General features: G+C 41.1%; 1 protein-coding gene across 6 annotated transcripts in view; it reads right to left on the minus strand.

Annotated features, from left to right (window-relative positions):
• LRRK1 (leucine rich repeat kinase 1) overlaps positions 1–20,046 on the minus strand; it is a 93,527-nt gene that overhangs the window by 3,326 nt on the left and 70,155 nt on the right. For all 6 annotated transcript variants that reach the window (XM_032232623.1, XM_032232624.1, XM_032232628.1 and 3 more), the window contains 6 exons: positions 19,032–19,309; positions 17,651–17,845; positions 15,869–16,017; positions 11,617–11,734; positions 9,580–9,696; positions 1,476–2,293 (listed from right to left, as the gene is read on the minus strand). In XM_032232623.1, coding sequence (XP_032088514.1) covers positions 1,476–2,293; positions 9,580–9,696; positions 11,617–11,734; positions 15,869–16,017; positions 17,651–17,845; positions 19,032–19,309 — 1,675 coding nt within the window. The remainder of the gene's footprint in view (positions 1–1,475; positions 2,294–9,579; positions 9,697–11,616; positions 11,735–15,868; positions 16,018–17,650; positions 17,846–19,031; positions 19,310–20,046) is intronic.

Genomic DNA, 20,046 nt, shown 5'->3' on the forward strand with positions numbered 1-20,046 from the left:
ATATATATATATATATATATATATATATATATATATATATATATATATATATATATATATATATATATATATATATATATATATATATATATATATATATATATATATATATATATATATTTGCTGATAACGGATAAGAGCCTGTGGCCTAATGGCTAAGATATCTGCCTAGTATGTAATATAGCCCAGGTTCAAATCCCAGTAAGGGTGATGAGAGCTAAATAGCTTGAAATAGATCTATACTAGTCTCCCTTTATTTATTTATCAGCACAAATACAACAAAATGTAACAAAAAGGCAACAGTAAAAATATTGGGTTTCTGCCTGGATGGTCACTTGTGACGAGCCGAAGGACAGGGAATGGAAGTAGTGATCTTCCTCCCATATTTGGGCATACCAGGGGTTGTAAATCTAACACACACACACACACACACACACACACACACACACACACGTAAAAATGAGTATAGAGATTAATGATGAATAGACATGTTAAATAGCAATTATAGGAATGTATACCTATGAATGAATTTGAAAGGGAAAAATAAAAAAGAGAATACCCCCCCCCCCTCTCAATGAATGTTCTCCAACCAGCAGGATTCAGTAAACATTGGGAAAAAAGAACTTTAGGTTTATATAAGCTTTTTAAAGAATTTATCTAATCTGGATCACCAGCCATTTTTTTGTGGCATGAAATCTTGAACATTAGTATTGTTCTGCTCCTTGAACTATGAGAATGTCAGACGGGAATCTAAGAAAAATATCACCATAATAAAATCTTTAAATAGCGAGGGAAGGAGATAAGCAGTCTTTCAATTAAATTCCATGCATTCCCTAGGGTTCCCAACACAATTTATCTTGAGAATATGATAACTTCAGAAATTGCTATGGTTCTAGATGCAATTAAGTTGTGTGTGTGTGTGTGTGTGTGTGTGTGTGTGTGTGTGTGTGTGTGCGCGCGCTGAAACTTTACTGAGAGTGTCATGATTTTCCAAAATAATTTATCTGGAAGCATGGGAACATGTAAACAATTAGCAATCTCTCTCAATTCAAGGGAACCCTGAAAACTGGGCTCACTGGAACTCCCAACCAGGGGTGGGTGTCAAAAATTTTAGCAAGGGGTTCTCTGCCTAGTTGCTAGGTAGGCGTGGCCATGGTGGGTGTGGCCTACTCGGCATCCTGTATCACAGTGAAGGGGGTGGTCTTGCCCTCCTCGAGCTCCGGAGGCCTTTCTCGAGCCTCCAGGGGGGTGAAAATGGGCTCCCCAGGCTCCGGAGGCTCTCTGAAAAATGGGCCTATCGGAAGTTTGGGAAGGCCAAAACTTGCTGAGTGGGAACTCCTGGGAAGGAAAGGGTGGACAGGGCCAGCCAGGAGTGGGATTTGGGGGTTCTCCGAACAGCACAGAATGCTAGCTAGAGGTTCTCCGGGACCCCTGAAAACCTACAGAAGCCCACCCCTGCTCCCAACCCAATTTACCTGGGAATCCACAAGAGATCTTTTACAGGTAGGATCCGTACAGCTTGGAGAGACGTTTCGATCTTCTCTGAAGGAAGGTTTGGCTCTGGAAGCTTGTTGAGCTCTTCACAGTCAGTCAAGAAAGGTGTACTGGACGAACTGGCGGGGGAGCTTGGGAAACTTGAGGAAGATCTCAGCATCCTGTTAGGAGACGATGGCGAATAAGAGGACATAGAGCAGTAGTCTGTCAGGGAGTCCTGATGATTTAGTATTTGAGTGCCAAGTTCTCGGCTCTGAAGGATGCTCACGTTGGCCAAAGAGCTGCTCTCAGGGGCCACCTGCCTGTCGGCCGTTAGTGTTGTAGGAATCAAGGTTGAAGGTTGTTGAACGGTGAACATGTCCCTCAGGGGGCTACAATCCCCACAGAAGTATCGGGCACAGAGCTGATAGCTGGAGGTATAGTACATCAGCAGGAAGTTGGTGGCATCGTCTAAACACCAGGTCACTTCTTCCCCGTTGCAATCGGAGCTGCACGCAATGGATACCACTGTGGATGGCGGACTGTAGGGCTCCAGTCGCCTGGTGATTTCCATAGCTTTGCAGTCTATGATGAGGATACCAGGGCCATTGCTGTACCAGACTTCTGCCCCGCTGTTGGCCATTTCCATGGCTTTCACAGAGTAAGGGTTCTGGCGGGGGTCGTCATCACCGATATTGAACAAGCAACGGTTTGCCGTGTGGGAGCAAAGATAGCGGCAACTGTCCTGCAGGGCACCAGCCGTGACTTGGAAAACTGCAATCAGTCCATCCGATAAGCCAGCCAGGACCATGTAGCAGTTCTAAAGGTAGACAAAGAAAAATATGAGATCAAGGTTTTGACGGCGAACCATGATAGCACATGCGCCACAGGTGGCCCCCGGAGCCCTTTCTTTGGGCAGACGAGCTGTCGCCCAGTTCAGCTTCACCATGTAAGAGTGCGGCCCTCTTGCCGGCCAGCTGATTTTCGGGTCTGTTGTGCATGCGGGAGATGCCTCTGCATGTGCCGGGGGGGGGGAGCGCAGGGGGGTGCAGCACTTCCCCCTCCCCCATGCTCCATTTTTGGTGCCAGGAGGCTGCAGGGAGGCCCTCTGGAGCCCAGGGGAGGCCGTTTTCACCCTCCCAGAGGCTCGAGAAAAGCCTTCGGGGTCTGGGGAGGGTAAATAATCCCCCCCTCCTGCTATGGGGGGAATCCACGTGTGCATGCGTGGGGTGGGTTGCATGCGCATGCACTGGGGGTGGTTGTGGTGCACATTGCATTGTGGGTGTGAGCACGCACACGTGTGCTATTTTGGCATGCGAGGACAAAAAGTTTAGCCATTACTGACTTATAGTTTTGAGCAGAGTACAGGGAATCCTCAACTTACGGCCACAATTGGACCCCAAAAATATGTTGTTACGTGAGAAATGTGTTCAGTGAGTTTTTGCTGCCTTTTATGGCTTTCCCTGCCACGTTGGTTAAGTGAAAAACTGCCGTTGTTAAATCAGTCACCCGGTCGTTAAGTGAATCCGCTTCCCCCACTGACTTCGCTTATCGGAAGGTCGCCAAAGGGGAATCACGGCACCCCAGGACACAGCAACAGTCATAAATAGGAAACAGTGGCCAAGCGACTGAATGTAAATCATGAGACCATGGGGATGCTACAATTGTTATACGTGTGAAAAATGGTCATAAGTCACTTTTTTCAGTGCCATTGTAACTTCAAATGGTCACTAACTGAGCTGTTTGTAAGTTGAGGACTACCCATAAAAGCTCAAAGGGCCATCTAGTACTATCTTCCTAAAGTAGGTGGCAATTTCTGATTTCTTCTTAATAACCAATATTAGTAATAATCTGCTTTTTACTTCTTTAATCTGGCCACCAATTATGATTTTAATATAGATTTTATTTGTTATTTATTATCTTATCCCAGAACTTTTAACTGGCTATTCCTTGAGTTTTTAACTCGCTCTGGTCTTTGACTGTAATAACCATTAACTGACGGACTGATTCGTTTTTCTTAATAATTCTTTAACCCACGTAATGTAATATCACATAAAGAAACAAAATATAGGTAGCCCAAAATTGATGTTAGTAAGTGAGACATTTGTTACATGTGTTTAGCCTCATTTTACACCCTTTCTTGCCACAGCTGTTAAATGAATCACTGCAGTTATTAAGTTAGTCAACCTCGCTTCGCGATTAACCCCGTTGAGGTCGCAAAAGGGGATCACGTGACGGCCCAGGACACTGCAGCCGTCATAAATGTGAACCAGTTGCCAAGCATCTGAATTCTGATCAGATGGCCATGGGGATGCTGCAAGGGTCAGAAGTGTGAAAAATGGCCATGTCACTTTTTTCAATGCCGTTGTAACTTCGAATAGCCACTAAACAAACTGTTATAACTTGAGGATTACCTGTAGCCTTCTTCCATCTGCTACAATCCTTATATATTGGGAAGAAAATCCAGAGAGCTATAATCCAGTCTGGAGGGCATCACTTGTGAACAATCTGACATATGTCATGTCTTTTTATCTACTCAGAATCCTGAGGATGCAAGGAATCATACCCATTTCCCATGCATAGAGATAATTTTGATAATAAAGCAGTTATGCAGAATATTCACAATGAGGTCACTTGCATAAGGTCATTGCCCAAGGAGCTGCTGATTCTGTTTTACAGAGGAATTATTATTGAGTCTGTCATTTGCACCTCTGCAACTGTCTGGTTTGGCTTGGCAACCCAACAAGACAGACACAGACTTCAACGGATAATTAGATGAGAAGAAAAAACAATTACTACAAACCTGCTTTCCATTGAGGACCTGTACACTGCACAAGTCAAAAAGAGGCAGACCCCTCACATCCTGGACATAAATTGTTTCAACTTCTACCCTCAAAACGATGCTATGGAGCACTGCACACCAAGACAACTAGACACAAGAACAGTTTTTCCCTGAACGCCACCACTCTGCTAAACAAATAATTCCCTCAACGTTGTCAAACTATTTAGTAAGTCTGCATTACTATTACTATTAGCCTTCTCATCATTCCTATCACCCATTTCCTCCCACTTATGACTGTAACTTTGTTGCTTGTATCCTTATGATTTATATTGATTGTTTCCTAGTATGATTTGATTGCTTATTTGTACCCTATGAATATCATTAAGTGTTGGACCTTATGATTTGTGACGAATGTATCTTTTCTTTTATGTATACTGAGAGCATATGCACCAAAGCCAAATTCCTTGTCTGTCCAAGCACACTTGGTCAATAAAGAATTCTATTCTATTCTATTCTATTCTATTCTATTCTATTCTATTCTATTCTATTCTATTCTATTCTATTCTATTCTATTCTATTCTATTCTATGATATTTTGGCAGATGCTATGCTCTCCAATTAAACAATCAGGCAGAATGGGGACTCTCTCAATCTATTAAAAATAAATTTCACGGTATGAACCTTGGACCAGGCAAACAAATCCAGAGTAGGGCACAAAAAAGAAGATAGAAATCAAGGGGTAACAATTGAAATGAAAGCTAAAAGAAAGCTTGAAATTCACCAATCTTCATTTTCAAGGTGTATTTGTACAATCAGGATATAACCAAATATTATACGGCAAGTGATTAATCTTGCTGTGTATCGTTATAGCACCATCATTTCAATATATCTTTAAATAATGCTTTCCTGCTGTTTCACAGCCTAATGTAAAAATTCTTTGAGAGAACAATCTATCTTGCTAAGAAGGCGTTTAAAATATCCACCAGGGGATAACATGAATAAAAAGTGTGAGAAAAAAAAAGATAGACAAAGTAGGCTCAGACCGAAATAATCTATGAGCCTCCCTAGAAAAACCTCTGTGACAGACTCCCGGTGAAGAAAGGAGAAAGAAAATACACAGTTGTAAGATCTGGAGTGGAAAAATAATTACCTTTTGAGGCAGAATTTCCACATATTCCACCCACCTCTGCATGAGCCATACAGGAAAACAAAGCTGTGTTTAAACAGCTTTAACATTCCTAGCAAAAGTCCAGCTGATCAAACTTTTTTAGTTCCAAAGACATTTAAAAGTAAGATATTGTTCCAAAGATGCCTTTTAAGAATAGTTTTGGAGTGTTGGGGGGGGGGGGGGGAAGGAGAATTGAAACCAGGACTGTTATAACCTCTTTTTCTTTCCCTAATTCGTCAGACCAATTCTTGAATACACTCATTCACATGGAACCCACACTGTATGTTGGACATTAACACGATTGAGCAGGTCCAGAGGTATTTCACAAGAAGAGTACTCCACTCCCCTGCTCACAACAGAATTCCCTATGCCACCAGGCTTGAAATTTTGACCATGGACAATCTGGAACTGCGCCGCCTGTGGTCCAATCTAAGCATAGTACACAAAATTGTCTGCTATAATGTCTTGCCTGTCAACGACTTCTTCAGCTTCAAACGCAATAACACATGGACAAACTATCGATACAAACTCAAGGGAAACCGCTCCAAACTCGATGGCAGAAAATACGACTTCAGCAACAGAGTGGTCAATGCCTGGAATGCTCTACTTGACTCCATTGTTTCATCCTCGAACCCTCACAGCTTCAACCTCATGCTGTCTACCGTGGACCTCATCCCATTCTTAAGAGGTCCGTAAAGGACCTGTGGTGGGTTCCAGATTCCATTCCAACCAGTATAGTTGGAATGGCCCCAGTGTCACCCACATGGATGTGCGTGGCGCGCACATGCATTGTAGCTGCAAATGTCGCTTCCGCAAGCCTCTAGCAATAGCAATAGCAGTTAGACTTATATACCGCTTCATAGGGCTTTCAGCCCTCTCTAAGCGGTTTACAGAGTCAGCATATTGCCCCCACAGTCTGGGTCCTCATTTCACCCACCTCGGAAGGATGGAAGGCTGAGTCAACCTTGAGCCGGTGAGATTTGAACCGCTGAACTGCAGATAGCAGTCAGCTGAAGTGGCCTGCAGTACTGCACCCTAACCACTGCGCCACCTTGGCTCTGCTCGGCAGAGCGTTGTGCAGGTGCTGTAGGCGCCATGCGCATGCGCGGAAGCACCAAAAGCTTTACAACACGGTAAGGAGCTCGGGCGGGTGGGTGGGCCCTCCAGAGCACTGTACTGGAACGGTACCCGGTGCTCCGGGCAGGCTTCGGTACGCCACCTGCAACCCACCACTGGGGCGTGCATAAGTGCACCAGCATGCCTACCGTCCCTGTCCTACTGTCCCCATTTATCTGTATTTACTTCCTTTGTTCATGTGTATGTTCATACCTATATTTGTTATCTTGTACATGTTTGAATAAATAAATTAATTAACTAACTAATTCTGTTCATGGTTGCTGAATTAACGAAGGAAAGGCCAGGATAGACTGTTTCTCATCCTAATAAAGGGTGAGACATTCGCTGCAAATTCAGAAGATCAGGTCAGTGACTGAGATAGAAAATATGGTCATCAGTATGAAGAGTGACACTTAACAGATTATATGGCTGCCCAACTTAAAACAAAAACTCTGAATAACTCATAGCAATAAAACCCAGGCTTATAAAAAGCATAAATTATAAAACCAGAAAAGCAAGTAGTTACTATTAAGTTTTTACTTTCGCCCCTCCCGATGTCGAGTGAATGTTGTGTTTTACTGTTTGATTTATTCTCGTTCACATTTCTTTTTGTATTTGTCCTACACTCCCTTTCCCCTTTTATTGTAAGCCGCCCTGAGTCCCCTCAGGGAAAAGGGCGGCCTATAAATGTACAATAAATACCAAATACCAAAATACTATTAGTAAATGGTGATGACATGATACATGATACATGTTACATGCTATATATAAGCCGGGTTGACAAAATAACAAATGAGGAGGTGATAAGCTGCCTGGGAAAGCCAAGGGAAATCACCAAAGCCATTAAAAAGCAAAAGTTAGAGGATTTTGGACATGCAATGTGACACCCCAAAAATTACGGCATCCTTCACTTAATCCTGCAGGGAAAGATTAAAGGCAAATGAGGTCCAGGCAGAAGAACATCATGGCTTCAAAACCTAAGGGACTGGTTTGGACAAAACTCAGCAGGACTTTTTCGTGCAGCTGTTGACAAAAATAGGATCGCCAACAACATTCGATGACAGATATGGCAGAAGAAGAAGGAGAAGGAGAAGAAGGAGGAGGAGGAGGAGGAGGAGGAGGAGGAGGAGGAGGAGGAGGAGGAGGAGGAGGAGGATTAGAAGAAGAAGAAGAAGAAGAAGAAGAAGAAGAAGAAGAAGAAGTAGTAGTAGTAGTAGTAGTAGTAGTAGTAGTAGTAGTAGTAGTAGTAGAAGACATGATGATGACATGATGATGATGATAAAAACTAGATTCTGCTGATATTTTGGTAAATGAAGATTGGCCATGCCATATATTATAGAGCTGAAGGAATGCAACTTCTGAGCCATAGCAATTTGAGTTCTCATCAAGAATTATATTTTTCATTAATCAAGATTTACAGTAACCTTCAAATCTAGAGTGTGGCCAAACAATAAGGAAACCCTTAATTAGATATTTATTTATTGCAGAGTTCAGTCTTTGAGTAAACCCACGTAACCAATCTAAAGAGAAACTTTTTTATTGTGTAATCATGTCAACCAAAGTTTTGAGCATTGCAAAGTAATACTTGTTTTCCATTTGTGGAGGAGATGCATTATAGTGTTTGGTCTCTTCTTTTGGTGCAACTCCAAACTAGGCCCTCTACAGGCTTTGTCACAGTAATAATATCTGGCCAAAGTGAGCAAAGAGTAAAAAGTAATCAAAGTGGGCAAAGAGAAGCAGTTTGGTCTAGTGGTCAAGGCAGCAGAAAGCAAGAGATTGTGAGTTCAAGTCCCACCTTAGCCGTGAAAGCCAGCTGAGTGACCTGTCCCCTTTCTCAGCCCGACCAGGGTTTTTGTTATGGGGGAAATAGGAGAGGGAATTTTTTCTCCACTTTAAGTACTAATAAAGCTGGGATATAAACCAACAAACAAAATCTTGATTACTATAGGAAGTAATATGCTTAAAAGAATCTTACTTTATGGATTTATTTCAATGTTACAATATCTTCGTAGTCTACAGCTCCATTATGTCATGCTCACATCTACCCCAACATCCTAGGATCACCCTCAAATCTTGTTTTTTTCCTGAATGCCATCACTCTGCTAAACAATTAATCCCTACAACACTGTCAAATTACCCACTAAGACTATATTACTATTATTCTCTCTATTCTAGAGAGCCGAGGTGGCACAGTGGTTAAATGCAGCACTGCAGGGTACTTCAGCTGACTGCAGTTCTGCAGTTCGGCTGTTCAAATCTCACCGGCTCAGGGTTGACTCAGCCTTCCATCCTTCCGAGGTGGGTAAAATGAGGACCCAGACTGTGGGGGCAATATGCTGACTCTGTAAACCGCTTAGAGAGGGCTGAAAGCCCTATGAAGCGGTATATAAGTCTAACTGCTATTGCTATTCTTCTCTTCCTTCTTACTACCTTTCTCTTCCCACTTATGACTATAACCATGTTGCTTGTATCCTTCAATTTATATTGTTATATTTGTTTCCTAGTATAATTTAATTGCTTATTAGTATCCTATGAATATCACTAAGTGTTGTATCTTATGATTCTTGATGAATGTATTCTATTTTACTTTTCTTTATGTACACTGAGGGCATCTGCACCAAAGACAAATTCCTTGTGTGTCCAATCACACTTGGCCAATAAAGAATTCTATTCTATTCTATTCTATTCGGTTCTGTTCTGTTCTATAAGAATCTTACTGTGTGGATTCCTTTCAACGTTACAATATCTACAGCTCCATTATGTCATATCCACATCTACCCTAACATGCTAGCACCACCCTCAAATCTTGTCCTGACTTAATCCCAAAATTTATGTCTCAGATAAATGACTAGCACGAAACAGGGGGCTTAATTAATTCCCCAACCTATCAGCAGGTGGAGGTATTGCTTTAATTCTGCCATTAAATTGACATCCATTCGGTTATCTTCAGCTATTCTGAAGATAAAAAATAAAGAATAAAATTCAAATTTTATTTCTGGTGTGTTGTGACTGCCTGGCGTCTGAAATCTCTTTTGCTTTACCTTTTCCAGCAAAGGCACTGCAAGAAAGCAGGTGACAACAGCTGGAGTGTCTATGCCTTTCTGTGGTGTGTTCAGAGGACACATCCCTTGTAAACTATATATGTAAATCTTCTGGTCCTGTAAGAGATCAAAAGAAAATGGATTTAAACAGTGTTTACACTATCATTTTTCCAAGGATGAAAATACCGAGTAACAGTTTGCAAGAAAAAGGTAGAGTTATGTTTCTCAATATTGACGAATATTTTAATGGTAAAACTTCTACGTATCCGTTTCTTAAATTGCACTAAAGATATTTTAGGAAAAAATAAGTCTTCTAATATTTAGAACAGTGTTTCTCAACCTTGGCAACTTGAAGATGTCCGGACTTCAACTCCCAGAATTCCCCAGCCAGCGAATGCTGGCTGGGGAATTCTGGGAGTTGAAGTCCGGACATCTTCAAGTTGCCAAGGTTGAGAAACACTGATTTAGAATCTCTTACTAAGTCAGGATTAAAGAGAAAAAGTCAGCAGTAGTTAATTGTAACGAGGTCATTTTAAACGGTGGAAAGAATCATGCAACATTCCACTTTGCACTCTTTTAGAATTATTTTCTGAATTGACAAACCAAATTGTGATGGGGAAACCCGACGGATGAGATGCTATTAAGATAGATTTTAGCATTCCATCAAAGAGGCAAGACACTGATAGAATAAAAAGTGTTTCATCTGGAAACACCAAGAAAAGTCAACATTTTTTATTTCCTTGGCCATCTTCTTGTTAAGAAGAGAATATAGGAGGAAAAGTGATATGGAATGCAAGCTACTCATTTGAAACCTTGGTTGGAGTAGTTTCAATCGTACTGTCACAGAGAAAAGGGGATTGACTTATTCTCCAGAGCACCAGAGGTAAGGACAAAAAGCAACGATTTTATTGATTTTATTTATATTCAATCCAATTTTCATCAAACAGTATTTGGTCTGAGTACAGTAACGTTTCATCAGCCATAGTATTCATTTTTGTTATAACATTCATCACCATAAAACAGGGATGAAATCCAGCAGGTTCTGGAGAACCAGTAGCAGAAATTTTGAATAGTTCGGAGAACTGGTAGTGGAAATTTTGAGTAGTTCAGAGAACTGGCAAAGGCCACCTCTGGCTGGCCCCAGAGTGAGGTGGGAATGGAGATTTTGCAGTATCCTTCCCCTGCCATGCCCACCAAGCCATGCCCACAGAACCAGTAGTAAAAAAAAATTGAATTTCACCACTGCCGTAATAGTAGTAGTACAATAACATAGTAATATAATCACAATGATACTTAACATCCTCTGCGTTAGCAATTCTCCTTTTTAAGATTTCCTCTTTTAATATCTCTTCCTTTCTAACTTCTGTCTTTCTTATTTGACAGTCAGACCCCTATAAGCTCAAATTTGTCCCATTTCAAAAAAACAACAGAAAGTATAAGAAAAAAGAAGACTAAGTAAAATAAGAAGGCGAGGGGGGAAGAGGGAGAGACAGGCCACTCAAAATAACCCCAGGAAAAAGGAAACCATCATTTCTTGCCTTATAGTTGCTATGCTTTAAATACAAAAGAAGGAGAAAGGCAAAACCAAACAATGCTAAAGAGTAGAAAAAGAAGATCTAACCATTGTCTATTGTCTATTACCTGTCTCATTGTTTAATTTGCTATGCTATGCTATGCTTTTTTTTTTGGCCTGCCTCCCATATTGGGTGGGAGCTTGTTAAAGAAGATCCAACCTAGAAATATGGAGAAATTTTCTGACGGTGAAAACAATTAATCAATGGAAGGGCTTGCCTCCAGGATCTATGGGTGTTCCATCAATGGAGGTTTTTAAAAAACAGACAAATAGACTGAGATAAGTGTAAGGTCCCCTACCCTGAGCAGAAGATTGGACTAGAAGACCTCCAAAGTTCTTTCCAGCCTTATGACTTTATGTTCTACGTCTGACGAACTTGAGAATCAGTTTAGCAAGGTGCATGGCCAACCCTTATTACAGAGAAGAAAAGAGGTCAAATTCGGAACAGTTGGGTTGAGACATACCTCCGTTGCAGTCCAAAGAGAGTTCTGAAGTTTCAACTGGCAGCATAGTTTCATTCCTGGGCAACTCATTTTGGAAACCTCTACGAATCCTTTCTCCGTGTTTACTACGGTGTAGTTCCTGAAATCAGGAAAGGGGAATTAAATCAAAAGGCGGCATCAATAGCAGGACGGCCTCAGTGAGAAGCCATTAAAAATCACAATTCTGTATGGGTTTGGATCTTTTTTCCCCCTAAAAAATACATCTCATCATAGTTTATTGATCAGATTATTACCTGGCCTTTTCTCCCAGGAGAAGCATTATCTTCTCTTATTTTTCCATATGTGAAATGGAAAATATGCTTAAATAAGACTAAATGGCCCATTAGATTTTCATAGCTAATCTTAAATGTGGTTCTCCCCATCCTAGTCCAACCCCCTAACCATCATACTACACTAGTTCCTGTGGTCACCATTTAGTTCTTACTAGCTGATAACCTGACTTTGCCCGGGTATTTATTTATCCTAATCCATACATTTGTTCTCAAAAATAATCCCGGACCAAACGTAATTACTAATGTTGGATTTTCCCCCTTACCAGAGGGAGCCTCCTTGTGGAGTACTGTGAAGTCATTATCATGGCAACTCCACTGCGCGGTACAGTAGAAGCCATTTTACGGCAGTATGGTAGAAGCCATTTTAAGCCACAACAGGCTGTATACTAACAGAAGACACACTGTTAGGGGTGTCTTACCCCTACAGTATTTGTTTCCAGAGAGTAAGTCATCTGTGTACCAAGTCTGGTTGAAATTGCTTGAGACATTCCAGAGTTATGCTGGAACATACACACACAGAGAGAGAGAGCCATTTTATATAGAGAGATTATTATTCCTCCTCCTGATATAAGAACACAGTTCCCTCACATTGGAGAGATGAGGGAAGACATGTAATTTAGCAAAATAACTGTGGATGCAATATCAGGATCTGCAAAGGAAACCAGCGGAGGTTGTAACATTTAAAAGAGAAATACTTAGGGACTTTCTGCTGATACCAGACTGAAAAGATGACATTTTACATATTTGTTTATGGATAACTAATGGGCTATGGGATGAAAAAATGAATGTATAACTTTAGAAAGTAAATTTGTTTAAATTTGTGATGGTTTGGAAGTTATTAGATAGATGATGATGAATAGATGGAGAGATAAATGTGGATGGATGATAGATAGATAGATAGATAGATAGATAGATAGATAGATAGATAGATAGATGATAGTTGATAGATAGAAATAGATAGATGATAGACAGACAAATAAAGATAATAAATAGATAGCACAATATCTTTATTATATTCTTACTTTTCTTTTTCTTTTGTTTCTTTTTGCATGCACTTTTTACTCCAATTTCTTTTCTTTAAGTTCAGTTGGTATTAGATTGTATTGTAGGATCAAAATTCATATACATAGATATATATAGTAGCTCTGGAGTAAAGCAATCTTAGCCTTTAGTTTTCTTAGGTTCTTTTCATTATTGTTTGCATCTTTTATCGTATTTTATCAGAATAGAATTGGACCTTGGAGGCCTTCTAGTCCAACCCCCTATATCATTTCAAACAAGTGACTATCCAGTCTTTTCTTTTCTTTTTGCCCCCAGTGTGAACACCAAATCTTTGTTTTCCTGACTGAGGGTGCTTGGCCCATCCAGCAAATCTCATGGTGTGCACTGAAGTTCTGCACTATCCCAACTCTGGTTTTTGTCCGGCTGCGCATCTTCCATGCTCACAATTTATGTATGTAACCCAATGTGAAGTTAAGTTAAGATTATCCATAATGTTTGTAGACCTCTCTTCAAACAATGTATGAGGATAACTTTTCCAAAGAGGAACAAAGAGTTTGTTTTTTTCCCATTAAACCCCAAGATGATACTGTTTTTGTTTGCAAGGGAAAACCACAAAGAACTCATAAATTTAATCACTGAATACTGGACATCTTTAAAAGACTGGAGACAAAAAAAACATTATGCAGCTAAGGATTTGAATCAGATGTGCTCTTTTGGTTTGTTGCCCTGCAGGAAAACACACAAACACAAGCACCACAAAACAGTGAAGAATGGGGATTGTTGAAACCAGTTGAAAATGAGTAATCCGTTATTCTCAACCTGGTCAATTTACCTTAGTTCTGTATATAATGGTCATTTTGTTAGCACAAAATGATATCAGGGAATTTGTAATGAACTTCGGTAAAGGTAAAGGTTCCCCTGCACATGCGTGCTAGTCGTTCCTGACTCTAGGGGGCGGTGCTCATCTCCGTTTCAAAGCCGAAGAGACAGCACTATCGAAAGACATCTCCCTGGCCATGTGGGCGGCATGACTAAATGCCAAAGGTGCACAGAATGCTGTTACTGTTAAGTATATCTCCTTTTGGAGACTAGAGTTGAGTAGCAGAAGGCAGCAAGGAATGTGCCGCTCAATAGTCACACTATCTATCACAGCCGCCGAAGTTAAAACAAGGATAACTTTACTTGTTTTAACAAAAATAAAGTAGGATAAACATTCTCCAAAACAAATGATAAGTAGTCTTGAATTATATACACAGTCTATGATACAACACGTTGGTTTACAGATGCTCAACTCACGATTCACCATGTAGACAGGTAACTAACATACTGAGTAGCCACCATCCAATATACAGTATTCAACTCCAATAACAAGCAGGGAGAACATACAGGAACAACCAGGAACAAACCGTAGTAGTTCCTACTCCCTCTTATGGCTGATTAAAGCAACAGCATCCAATCACATCTCACTTGAGCATTTAAAGTGACAGATACATTATTTCAATCATGGCTTATACACACACACACACACACACACACACACACATCCCAAGATTAAGATTACATCCCTAACAGTTACCTTCCCACTAAAGGTGGTTCCTATTTTTCTGCTTGCATTTTTTTACGTGCTTTCGAACTGCTAGGTTGGCAGAAGCTGGGACAAGTAACGGGAGCCCACTCTGTTACATGCTGCTAGGGATTTGAACCGCTGAAATGCTGACATTTCTGATCGACAAGCTCAGCTTCTTAGCCACTGAGCCACCATGTCTCTTTGCCGGAGTGGCTCAGTTAACCATATATGAACTTATAGAATAGAAGAACATATAGAACCATAGACTAGACTACACTGGACTAGACTAGAACAGAACAGAATAGAACAGAATAACATAAAGAACCATATATAAACTTAAAGAAGATTAAGAAACCCTTTTGAGGAAAGTATGGATACCTCAAGTTGCCAAATTTGGAAGGTTCAAAATGTGAAAACATTTATTTCAAGACCATTTGGCTACCTAGATGGTTCTTTTTCTAATGCCCCCCTAGATCATGTTCTTCTACTAATGGGGAACAAATGGACCATGATGCCCTCCATATGAGTTGAGAAATAAGACCTATAATTTCCAGCCATTAACCTGAAGGCCATGTTCTCCAGGACCTACAGGCAGGGTAATCTAATCAATTACGGTAATATTTTTTAGTCTGGGAATGAGAGCAAAACAAATCACAGATATCAATAAAAGAAAACATTCGTCATTCAGGGTTGACTTGTGGGGTCCTTGAGGCTCTCTGAGCTTGGTGGTTATCTTGTAGATATTTAATTAGCCAACTAGATAATATCAACGGTGAACTAATAATGTTACCTAGTTTGGTAATGAAATGTCTGCAAGAAAACCCCCAAGTTCAGAGAGAGCACCAAGGACGCCCCAAATCACAGTGTTTATGATAAGAAAAGAGAGTGAAGAAAAAAGCCCTTCATACAGTATTTGAGGAAAGCATCTATCAGCATATTCATGAACTGGAATAGGACATAGCAACAAGGTCAGCCAATGGGAACTATTTGGTGACTGAGAGCCATGCCAGATGGCTTGGAGCTTGGGTGTGGCTTACCTATGTAGCTCTGAGTCTGTGCAAGAAAACTAATGTAGTCTGCCCACTGAATTGAAACTGGAAACCAATCTATCCTCTGCCTGTGTTTTGCCTGTAACTACCACCATGTTGGCGAATCCACTATTGGTATTGTACATTTAGTCATGTGTTATTATGTATATAAAGAACAATGAATCCTGCTGAATCAGTTATCTGTGTGTGCGCTTTCTGGATGTGATTTCTGCAACAAACTCTGACAGCATCATTATCCACAGCTCAAGAAACATCGAGTGAACAATTTATTTACATTGCAGAACACAAGAAAAAGTTTGCGGTTTTTTTTTTTTAATACCAACCTAGTATCTTCCTTCTCATCCCAGAATACTACGGTGTGGTCCTGTCCTTGGGAAGAGAAGACAGACTGTTTCCCACAGGGCAAGAAGTACATGAATGTGGCAAAGGAAGGACTTTTCATTTGTCCTATAACCGAAATGGCCAGGGGCCGCTGTATAAAAAGAAAGGTTAGACTTGAGGAATGAAGTTTATACAGCAATAGCAATAGCACTTATATACCGCTTCATAGTGCTTTACAGCCTTCTACAAGTGGTTTTACGGAGTCAGCATCTTGTCCCTGGATCCTCATTTTAGGTTTAGGTTTGGTTTGGTTTATTAGATTTATATGCCGCCCTTCTCCCAAGGACTCAGGGCGGCGTACAACATTAAAAGAAACACATAATACAAAATTTAAAAAAAATTAAATAGAATATCCCCAACAAACCCAATTAGAATTAACACTAACATTTAAAAAAAAAATTGAATTAAAATTAACAATGATCAATAATTTATTTTGTTTTGTTTAGGCCAGGCTGGCTTGCTGGAAAAGCCAACTTTTTAGGGCGCGTCGGAAGGACCGGAGGTCGGGGATTATACGAAGCTCTGGGGGCAGTTCATTTCAGAGGGAAGGCGCTCCCGCAGAGAAGGCTCTCCCCCTGGGGGTCGCTAGCTGACACTGTCTGGCCGACGGCACCCTGAGGAGGCCAACTCTGTGGGATTGCGCTGGATGGTGGGAGGCTACCGGTGGCAGTAGGTGCTCTTGCAGGTATCCTGGCCCTAGGCCATGGAGCGCTTTAAAGGTCATAATTAGTACCTTGAATCGCACCCGGAAGACAATCGGCAACCAGTGCAGGCCGCCTAAAAGGGGTGTAATATGGGAGCACCTAGGTGCCCCCATGATAAACTTGCGCAGCCGCATTCTGGACCAGCTGAAGCCTCCGGGTGCTCTTCAAGGGCATCTTCTCTTTAGGGTTTCCCCTGAGAATTCAGTTGGTCACTGTTAGATATACAATATCTACCGAGGTGGGTAGATAAAACTGTCTACCGTGGACCTTACACGTTTCTTAAGAGGTCCCTAAAGGGGGCCTGCATAAGCGCACCAACCTGCCTACTGAACCTGTCTCACTATCTCCATTTATATGTACTCTTTTTATATGTTTATGGCTATTTTGCTTATTTATATCCATTTATTTGTGCCATTTTTTCCCCTGTTTTTTCATACTTGTTTCCTTGTACTTGTTGACAAATAAAAAATCAAAAAGGAAGGAAGGAAGGAAGGAAGGAAGGAAGGAAGGAAGGAAGGAAGGAAGGAAGAGAAATATAGAATGCTGGCCAAGATGGACTAGCTGTGTTCTTTTAACTTACTTTAAGCTCAGAAAGATATCAGACTTAATTACCAATCCCTTAAATGTCTAACACTATAACAACCTTCTTCATGATTTATTTAACTCTATTAATTATATTAACTATTGGTACCTTTATTTTACACAACTCCTTTTACTACTAATACTTCTATCTAGTCTCTAACCATCGATAAAACAATTTCCAAATTGTATAATAATCCGTTTGCTCTTTCTCTTTAATAGCCAGTTAATCTATTCATTTCTACACATTCTAATATTTTAAGCCAAGAATAGATTAAATAATGAACATGACTATAAATTTTAATTGTTTTCACAAAATACTTGTACCCAGACGACACGCTCTGTGATGGAAGATGGATTGTTTGCATTGAAATAAAATAAAAACTAAAAAAATAAAAAGACATCGGACATCGCAGCCTAAACTCCAAAATCCTCTTGTACCTTTTCAGGTTTGGTGTCCCAACATTCCACCATGAGAGCCTGCAGTCGGTGGAACTGTACTTCTTCTGGCTGGCCCAGGACGGGCCGAATCCCCTTGGAGAGTTTCTTTGAAATTTGCAGCTGATGCTGTCCCAGGATGGGTCGTTGCCCCGACAGCAGCTCATACAACACCATTCCATAGGAAAACATGTCCACCTAAACCAGAGCAAAAGGAACAGAGAAACTGAGATTCGTGGCAGTGGGGAAGGCAAGAAAGTTGAGTATCAACTCTGCAAAGCTTCCTATCCCATCAGCCTCAACCAGCAGGTGATTGTGGGAATTGTATTTCACCAGGTTGTTTGCCCCTTCCTTTATATATCACTTTTTGGCTTTCCTTTTATTTCCAAAGTCTGGAATAACAATCAGTGCAAAGGGGGGAAAAAACCTAATAGGGGGAAAAATAACATTAAGACGCAAAATTAAGAGACACTGGAGAAAAGGACGAGGTCACATTTCAACATGAAGCGGATGTAAATCCCATTTAAGACTGAGTGGAATCTGAGTCAGACTCAACTGCACTGTTGTTTCTCTGTGTGTCCTAACGTTGAAGTCAGGGACAAGAAATAGGTAAAAAGTTGCTTGCGGAAAAAAAGATTGAACAGTCAAGAACATACAACTATAGCACTTAGACTTATATACTGTTTCACAGTGCGTTTACAGCCTTAGGCAGTTTACAGAGTCAGCCTATTGCCCCCAACAATCTGGGTCCTCATTTTACCCACCTCAGAAAGTTGGAAGGCTGAGTCAACCTTGAGTCTGGTGAGATTTGAACTGCCAAATTGCAGGCAGCCGGCAGTCAGCAGAAGTAGCCTGCAGTACTGCGCTCTAACCACTGTGCCACCGCAGCTCCTATATATACCATATTTTTCAGAGTATAAGGCGCACCAAGATTTTAAAGAGGCAAATTAAAAAGGTTTTTTACTCTGCAGACCTCCCCAAAATGGCCCGTTTTTCGCAAAAACAGGCCGTCTTTTTTCTCAAAAAAGGGGCATGCATATCCTTTAGGAGGCTTATAGAGTGCTCCTGGGGGCTGGTGGGGGTCATTTTTGCCCTCCCCAGCCCTCAGGAGCACTCTAGAAGCCTCCTAAGGGCTATGTGTGGCCATTTTTGCAAAGGGGGCGAGGTTTCGGGAGGCTAAAAATGTTGTATTCAGTGTATAGGACACACCCAGATTTTCACCCTCTTTTTTGGTTGAAAAAGGTCTGTCTTATACTCCGAAAAATATGGTAGCTTCACTTGTTGTCATGTTGATGGGAAATAGAATCTTGACTCTGGCTAATAGATGGCCCATGAATTGTAGTTTGGATGGCAGAGCCTGTCATGGCACCTTCTATGCATGTACCTTTTCGTCGTAAACAATGCGAGGTCGTATCTCTGGAGCCTGATAGCCAGGAGTGCCCTCCACCCCCAAAGCTCCTTCATGGAAGGACTGCCGAGAAATCCCATAGTCGGACAGTTTGATATTGATGCTTTCCTTCACGTCTAAAGACCACACGAGGATGTTGTCGGATTTCAAGTCACAGAAAATGATTTTCTTCTTGTGAAGGTAGGCCAGGCCTGCGGCAATCTGATAGGTGATCTTGAAGGTCAGCATAGGCCCCAGAGGCACAAAGGGAGCTCCTAGAGCAAAAGACGGGAGAAAAGACCATCTGTGTCAACGTTGACTGACTGACGAACCCCACCAAAGCAGGCATGGTTGAGACAATCCAATCTCTGATTGCCAAGCTTTATTGAGTACATCCTTTCGGCACTGATGAGGGCAAAACCAGATCTAGCTAATTCCTGCGCAAACCCATCTAATTAAAGTATAGGATTCTCCTACCCGCTATTAATGCATTGTCCAATTGAATGCCACTGTATTGTTATGAGAAAAAGCCTTTGGTTTTGGCAAACATTTGCCAAAGTGTCCTTGGCTCTTATGGTTCGTCTTCTTGGATCCTACATTCCAACTCACATTTTCCTCCCACCTGGTTCATTGGCAAGCTGAAAAGCAATAATGGTTGCAACAGCAAAAGCACGCTTCAAACTTGACCATCTGATTGTCAACTACACTAATATCCACCTCTAATAGTGTAATGGCATGTGGGGAAGACCTTGGGAGTTCAGGTGAAGAGATGCTACGACTTAGATAAGATACAGTATAGCCCATAGTTGGATACTAAGTGAGACAAGAAGTTCAGAACATTCTCCTTAGTTTCTTAGGCTATAAAGGAGATGGCGGGAGGATGAACCTTTAGATTTGCAAGATTGATGGGACCTCACCAGATAAATCAGACAGTAAACATGACCAGATGAGCTCATTTGTTTTATTGTAAAGCTACATTGATAGAATCTTGCAAGTCTGAAAGTGTAGGTAG

The sequence above is a fragment of the Thamnophis elegans genome, chromosome 16 (assembly GCF_009769535.1).
Source record: "Thamnophis elegans isolate rThaEle1 chromosome 16, rThaEle1.pri, whole genome shotgun sequence".
In the NCBI taxonomy this organism is placed as follows: Eukaryota; Metazoa; Chordata; class Lepidosauria; order Squamata; family Colubridae; genus Thamnophis; species Thamnophis elegans.